The sequence below is a fragment of the Triplophysa dalaica genome, chromosome 24 (genome assembly GCF_015846415.1).
Source record: "Triplophysa dalaica isolate WHDGS20190420 chromosome 24, ASM1584641v1, whole genome shotgun sequence".
NCBI lineage: Eukaryota > Metazoa > Chordata > Actinopteri > Cypriniformes > Nemacheilidae > Triplophysa > Triplophysa dalaica.
This window is the reverse complement of record NC_079565.1, coordinates 12621053-12629478: the sequence shown is the minus strand read 5'-3', so window position 1 is coordinate 12629478 and position 8426 is coordinate 12621053. Positions and strand designations below refer to the sequence as shown.

Sequence of the window (8426 nt, the reverse complement as noted above, 5' to 3'; positions counted from 1 at the left end):
AGTACAAAACAAGCTTCCTCTTCAATAATGGCATAACAAATATGGTATTGTATAAATTACAAAAGGTTTTTGAGAATGCTAGATCAATTTGTTGAAAGCATAAAAGACTTCAACTTAGCAAAAAATAAACAAGCACAACCAAAAGGAAATCTATTTGTGTGACATTATATTTGCATGTTATTCTAAGCAATGTTCGTCTAACTTTACATTGCAGACATTCTTTTTAACAAACAAGACAACTCGTGTAGATTTTATATTATTTTAATTACACATTAAATAAATGTGGTGAGATTAATGGGGAAAAAAACAGGTTTGCGCTGCATTTATAAAACTGTGCTGATCTGAGAACAGCTTCCCTCATTTTAATCGTATATTCACCAGAAAGAGGTGAAAGTTGATCTATGATCAGCACTTTATCTGAGACGTTAACACACGACCCTTAATTACAGGTAAGCGTCATTCATTAAATGAAAAAAAAGCAGCACAATTTCCAAAATATTCATCTTCCTTATCACAACCGCACAAAGGTTGTTAAAACAAGGTCCATATTTATACATCTGAACCATTTTATCAACATTTGCAATTGGCACATGGAGAGAGAGAGAGGACAATGTAGAAACCATTCCAAAAATATCAAAGAACCTTGTTGCTTGCATTACAGTCTGCTATTAACGTGATTTAAAGGGAACAAAAATCACTTGAAAATACTTTGCATAAGAGTGCACCATCCCGATCCACTTTCCTTTAAGATATCTCATTTAAATTCAGTATTAGTAATAGTCAAATTGTGTTAACATTTATCAGAAAAGTATAACTAGTAATGGTTAAGAACGCACGCTACAACAGTTTACCAAAAGTGTGAAAGCAACCATCTGCTTTTACGATATCTCCTATAAATGACATCATTTCATGACATCACCAGTATTGCCACACAAAATGAATCTAGATATCACTCTCTTTGGTTTGAGTGATGGCTGAAATTTGCCTTCTTTACAGTCAAGTTTTACCACGGCAAACTACTATTTCGAGACTGCATCTTGGGAACCTATCAGAGTACAATAATTCATGATTTAAATTGACAAGAATAGGGCCTTTAGAAAGCATCTTCATGGCAGCATTAGCAAACAAGGCATTTGTTTTTTCTTTTACGTACATTTGCATCACAATAACTAATAACTAATGGTGGGTTATATCACCATTCAAAAACTAGACTTCTAAGGAAATTTCAACATTATCGAACATCTAAGGCGCTGTTTGGCTCGGCAAGAGAGAAAATCTGAACCTATGCGGCTTTCACTAGTGTAGACCATCAGAGAAAAATACTTTATTCTGATTGGTCGAAACAGTATATTGACTTCTAAGAAAGGCCAACATTCTAACTTCATACTCGTATCGCAATAAAATAACCGTGTGCCGATCACCCAGTCAAGTGTTTCTTTCCCCATCATTTTTTACGACCTCAATGTACAACATCCCTTACACCAGACAGAAAAAATATTGAAGCTCATAGTGGAATTGGTCACTAATCATTAGCATTTGGTTAAAAAAATAAAAAACCAACATGACATTGGTCACATTGGCTGTAAGACACAACCGCATCTGAGCTGGGAAAACCCACTCGAAACTGTCAACAGCGCCTTTTATACAGTTTTAAACATTGATGAACCATTCTCTGTAGGTTTCAAGAACAAAACACAGCATGCAACCAGGGAAACAAAGATTACCAAGATTTAGATATCACCATATATACATTACCATGGCTTTAGACTGGGGCTGTAATATCACTACAATAATAGTTTACATGCAGATCACTTCTGGATTTTTGTAACATCCGAAGGCATGGTAATACCGCGGTAAATATTAAAAAAATTACCCCGAAAAGTGTTGGTCCTTAAGTTTCAGGTTTCAGTTCCTTGTAAAATCACACGGCCTTTTATCTTAAAGGGATAGTACACCCCAAAAGGTATTCTGTCGTTAAAAACTAATATTTGAAGTAGATAAAGATCCTGAAAAACATCTAAAAGATAGTCATACATCATTCATTTTTAGGTGAACTATACCTTTAACAGGCTAGTTTTGAAGAGCTCATTTTGATTTTTATTACATCAGTATTCTTCAAATATCCTCAAACTATTCAAGGTCGACCAACTAGCAAGGCAAAACCACCACCTGATAAAACAGTCCACTTAAAATGTCTCAAAGGACCAATATTTCTGGGGCAGCTGGCACTTAACGAGAAACAGCTTATTTCTTTTAGCGGCTAAAATGGGGGATTCGTTCTGTACTCTGAGGCGGCTAATAATTTAGTGTAATGTACAAAATGCAGCTGTGGAACTTTGAGTCCATGATTGGAAAGGTTCATTCACATTAGTACACATTTTGTCTTGGACTTCTTTTTCTTTTTCTTGCCCTCCTTGCTCATCTTCTCCTTGTGTTTCCGGATTTCTCGGACTAACGTGTAGAATGCGTCGTCCACGCCCTTTAGGATGAAAAGGAATACAATTTTAGGCATTTTGGTGACAACGTCAAAAGTGACAATGCTGAGGAGTTGAGACTGACCCATTATTATATACATCTAAAACCATACTTTCACCAAGGAGTTCTGAACATTAGCAAGAGAGTATAATGTAACTTGAAATCTCATGCTACGGAGATCCTTTTAATTTAGAGGGATATTTCACAAAAAAAAAAAAAAATCAATTCGGTCATCATTTGCTCACCCACGAGTTGTTTCAAATCTGTTTCGATTCGTTTTTTTTCATTTTAACACAGAGAAAGATATTTGGAAGAATGCTTGCAACCAAACAGTTCTTGGCCACCATTGACTACCATGGTAGTCAAAAGTGTCCCAGAACTGTTTGCTTTCCTACATTCTTTCAAATATCTTCTTTTGTGTTGAGCTGAACATAGAAATGTATGAACCAAACATTTCCAACTATTGGAGTCAATGGTGGCTAAGTATTGTTTGGTTCCAAGCATTCCTACAAACATCTTTCTCTATGTTTATAAGAACAGAGACATTTATACAAAATTAACTTAAGGGCAAGTAAATGATAACAGAATTAAAAAATTTGGGGTGAACTGTTCTTTTAACCCTGCCTATAAGAGCCCAAAAAGGTTAATCTTATGAAGGAAAAAAAAAATCACTCCATAATCAGCTCAAAAAAGACTTCAACATTTTCAAGAAAGTTTTCCAGTTCACCCAAGAGCAGGTCAAAAGCTTTGCACAGACATTGCACCCCGCACCTGGGTTATAGATGGACAGTGCTGCCCAAACTTACCCCTCTTTACATCAAAGCACATTTTTTTAGCTTGATGCACCGTGGCGTCTTTTCTTCTTTACTGTATTTTCTCAGCCGGTATTGCCTTATCTCCCGTACTAGAGTATAAAAGCCATCTTCCACTCTCTGCAGTGCAAAACACAACTCCCTTCAGTGTTAATACGCACAGAGGTCATTACTAAGAAGGGAAACCAGTCCGAATTGGATGTCAAGAATCTAGCAGAACCATTAAAGATTCATCAAAAGTTCATGATTACGAAAACCTAGATGGCTTACACAAAAAAAAACTAATTTCCACTTTTGAATATATTTAGGATTATAATGTTCCTGAGAACCACATAACAGAAATAAAAACACAAGAGACTCTTGAATGAATTAAATTATAAATAGGAACGAATCTGAAGTCACCGCAATGCGATTAACAGGAGCCACAAGGAATTATGGGTGTTAAAATGCAGCACTATTGGGGTGGTGGAGGACCGGAGATCAGTGTTTGCAGCAGATAAAGAAGTTAAATCAGTAGTTTTATTATATCACAGCACCAAAAGGACTTGTGATTTCAGCACTGCAGAGAGAATACAGCATCTGCCTTGAGAGGTCCAGACAGAGAGCAGTTCAGCTCCTCCAACATATACTGTGATTTAAACCCTTGATAAATCAATTCAAGATGCATTCCCCGCATTCCCTGCTCACAACAGATTCATATATGGCAAGGTGAAATCAAACCCAGAAGCACATTATGGTGAATGAACAAGAGAGACCAGGCATGAACCAGAGTGAGATCAGTTGTGTTGTGCACCTGATTGATTATTCATAAAGCCCATTAGAAACCAAGAATGAGCTCATGCATAAACCCAGTGTGACAATATGAAACATCCAGCTGAGATTATAATTTTAAAATAGCATGTAAATTACATTCAACTCATACATTTCACCCCAAATTCTTTACATTTGATTATGTTACATAAATTGAATGAAGATTTTTGGTTTGGTAAAATGTCTAATACCAATACAAATACAATATTTTTTATTGTATATACAGATGCGCCATCCCAAATTTTAATGTTTGTAGTTCACTAAAGAACTTATTTTGGTAACACTTTGGTATTAGTTACCTTTAGGAAATGCATTTACTAACCTGAACGAACAATGAGTAATATTGATTTTCAGCATTTATTCATCTTCATTAGTAAATGTCAATACAATTATTTATATTAGAGTATTGTGCATTAAAGTTAAAACACTTTTAGTTTTAAAAAAGTATTTGCAAATGCTGAAATTAACATTAATTTTGATGATATATATGCTGTGCTAGTGTTGTTCATTGTTATGGCACGTTAGCTAATGCATTAACAATTACAACTATATTATGTTACCAACATTTTATAATTCAATTTTTTTTTAAATGTAATTTTTGTTTTGGGGTGAAATATGACCCAAACATGTTCCTGAAAGTTTCTCTAAACCTACTACTGACTTTCTATTAAACTGAGCTGGGTCTTACGCTACTTAAAATTCTGATTTTATTCTACTTCAATATATTGTCGCTGTCCTTCTAAAACCTTGTATGTCCAAATTTACCGTTTTTCTGGAAATGGTAAACACTAGTTTCTAAAAAAAGTTAGAGGGATATTTCACCCCAAAATGAAAATATTGTAATCATTTACTCAAATTCTTCAAAATATCTCATTGTGTGTTCAATGCATCAAAAAAACACTATTTTATTTCCTACTATGGTAGTGGATGATGTCCAAGAACTGAAAATTGCTAGCAGTCCTCCAAATATCTTTCTCCGTGTTCATTGGAACAAAGAAATGTGTATAGGTTTGAAACAACCTGAGGGCGAGTAAATAATGGCAGATTTTTCATTTTTGGATGAACTATCCCTTTAACAAGCACTTTTTAATACTTTGTATTGGTAAGATATTTGCAAAACCCAGTGACAAACAAAGGTTGACTAATAATAATGATGATTCGTGGCAAAAAAACAAAAATCACGAAATATGGAGATATAAGGTTTCAGAAGGACAGCAGCCATATTTAATGCACATTTAACTTCAACCGCTGCCACAATATGTTAGTACGGCATTAAAGACGACATGAAATGTCCTTTACTACACAAATTGTAAACTATTCATTTAATTGTGTCTTCATATCAACTTTTATACATTCAAACAAAATGTTTAAATGACCTGTATCATAACAGACGTATAATGAAGTATTTCACATCACGATCAACTGGTATTTTCCATACCTGTCTCGTCTTTGCTGAGGTCTCTATAAATGGAATGCCGTAGCTACGTGCTAAATCCTGAGCCTGCTTGGTGTCCACAGAGCGGGACGGAAGATCACACTTGTTCCCCACAAGGACCATGGGGACATCTTCGGAATCCTTGACTCGCTTTATTTGCTCTCTGTGAAAGCAAACGCAGCATAACTTGACTACAATATAACGCGAATGGAGCGTTTCACAGACCTGAAGCTGGATGTTATGCAATTGCCACCCCAAATTGGTTTTGAGCAAAGCCGCACCTGTAGTGATGAATGTCCTCGAAGGACTTTGTATTATTGATGGCAAAGACGCAGAGGAAGCCCTCTCCCGTCCTCATGTACTGGTCTCTCATAGCGCTGTACTCCTCCTGACCTGCAGTGTCCAAGATGTCCAGTAGACATGTCTCTCCATCGATCACCACCTGCTTCCTGTAGGAGTCCTGCATGGGTGAAGAAGGTATTCAGTATTTGACGTAAAAAAACTAAATATTTAAATTTTAAAAAGGTAATTTTTCATCCTCTTTAACCACCTGTATAATACATTATCAAAAGTTCTATAACTTCCTGATGTACAGTTTATATGACTCTACCAAAAGCCTCAGATTACATTACAGAAGCAAGACTACTAGAAAAAAAAAAACCGTTCGCAGATTGATGTTAACATTCCACCACAAACGGTTTCAAGTAGTTTTCAATCATATTTTTTATCATAACGATTCAAAAAAATGCATTGACAGAAAAAGGGAAAGGTGTAAGACAATAAACGCAATCTAAAATCTACCTCTTTTAAAACGAGAAAAACTGGATTACGCTGTTGTGTCTTTGACTACATTTTTGCATAGTCACGTGTGGGTGAGTTTCACAGCTTTGCATGGCTGTTTGAAGCCCGTATGAAGCAGATCCGTTTCAGACACATGCCTCACCTCTATGGTTGGGTCGTATTCATCCACAAAGTGGTTCTGGATGAGCTGGATGGTAAGTGCGCTCTTGCCAACGCCTCCAGCCCCCACGACCACAAGCTTATATTCGGTCATTCTTCACCTGTTGGTAGATTGAAATGTTATAAAGCTTGTTAATCGACATCATGCCATCTTGAATGTGGCACTATCTTGGGAGGATGGCTGCTAGTGTGTTCAATGCAGTGTTTTGTTTTTCTAGTTCAATTTGGAAATATAACTATGGTAGGTCGGTCTTACGGTGTTAAAAAACTGCAATAGCATTACGCAGAGTCGTTCAGGAAAAGCCAATGGTTCTTTCACTTTCGATTTATCCATATATCACACAAAACAAGTAACGGTACATGTCCACACAATAATAGGAGCGGAGTATGATCCTCCCAAGATGGCGGCACCACAGCAACAAAGGGAGTGACGTCAGCTTCACATTCTCCATTAAAATTAGGGCCATCACGAAAACAGACTTTCTCTGTATGTCCAAGCCTAAAGTTCACAATACCGGTTTTATTACGACAGCAATCATTTTTTTCTTTGAAATAAACTCATCAGTCAACCTCATCTTTGATTAGGAAGTATGAAGCAAAATATTTAGACAAATTCGACTTTATAACAATTCTCAAACCATACCAAAACAATATACCATAATTTAAAGGGATAAATTTCCCCAAAATACAATTGCGTCCTTTGGTTCAAAACCATTATATGATACAAAAGATAATATTTTGAAAAATGTCTCTTGGGTATTGATTCAGTGTTGTTTGGCTGCCAACATTCTTCAAAATATCTTATTTTGTGTACTTCAGAAGTAAGTGACAAGTGAATACATTAGGGAATTTTCCTTTTTCCACTATCCCTTTAACACCGTATCGGTATACGATAGAAAACCCATTTCTATGGTCTCACCAAATACCATAGCATTGGCAGTAAAACTATTGTAATACATCTTGGAAAGACACCGGGTTACAACACTTTTACTACAAAACTGGCTTAACAAATCATTGACTAAAGCGCACATAAACATTCTACCTCTTAAATTATATTTTCATTTTGCCCTTAAAGAGTTTTAAAGCGTTTTTAAAATGCGATATTAAAGGGACAATGTCATTTAAACATGTACGTGCTCATTCTATCGGAGGGCCTGCATTCACTTGGGCACGCTATTAAAAATAATACACTAAAATAAAACATACATTAAAACGAAATGTCAACTCGAAACGAATTTTCTTTTTTGTGTGTATTATAATGATCACAAAGGATCGTCAACATATCTGCTTGTACGCATTTCCCGTTGTTTTTACCTGTGGGTTCGCTTTAAGTTCCGCGTCAGAAAAGCAATAACGACTCAAGCCTTTATCATGACCTTGCCATAACGCTTACACATAGATACTAAATGTGAATCCTCATATCCGCCGACAATCGGAATAAATACAAATCGATTATTCTGATCGGTATAAAACAATAACAAGGCGCAAAGAACTATGCGTCTGTCCTTCCCAGGCTACATGGCCTGTGTTCGGAGGCTGTGCTTTACATAAATTTGGGCGGATACACTTACCCCAAAATACAAACGATTCTCGGCTGTATGCGATTATTTTTAGTAGGTGGATGAGTTTAAAATGATGAGTAATGCGGAGTCAAGCAACCTCTCTCGAGCATCAGCATGCATCTTGCATTATTAGAGTTGAAACATCTGTAGAGACGAATAGTCCAGCGTCCGTTCAATGAGATGTGCAGAGCGGAGGGTTCGATCAATAACTGATCGATAACAAACACCGCCAATTCCAAGTTGAATTTCGTTTTTAAACGAAAATAAATGTGTCTTAACTGCAATGTGATACAACACGACAATGTGCTAGGACATATTCGACACACAATAGCGACCGGCTTTTGACAAGAGCTCAAGGCAGTTTTGGCTGAG

At 36.2% G+C, this 8426-nt stretch overlaps 1 protein-coding gene across 2 annotated transcripts; it reads right to left on the bottom strand.

The window, feature by feature from the left end:
- Positions 1-245: 245 nt before the first annotated feature.
- Positions 246-8426, bottom strand: kras (v-Ki-ras2 Kirsten rat sarcoma viral oncogene homolog). Of its 2 annotated transcripts, XM_056739698.1 has the most exons (6): positions 8064-8426; positions 6476-6593; positions 5814-5992; positions 5536-5695; positions 3282-3407; positions 246-2479 (listed from the first exon to the last, which is right to left on the bottom strand). In XM_056739698.1, exons 2-5 carry the CDS (start codon positions 6584-6586, stop codon positions 3288-3290), a joined length of 570 nt encoding a protein of 189 aa, XP_056595676.1. In that variant the 5' UTR covers positions 6587-6593; positions 8064-8426; the 3' UTR covers positions 246-2479; positions 3282-3287. The 2 variants fall into 2 exon arrangements, with proteins under 2 accessions (XP_056595676.1, XP_056595677.1); XM_056739699.1 differs by lacking the exon at positions 3282-3407.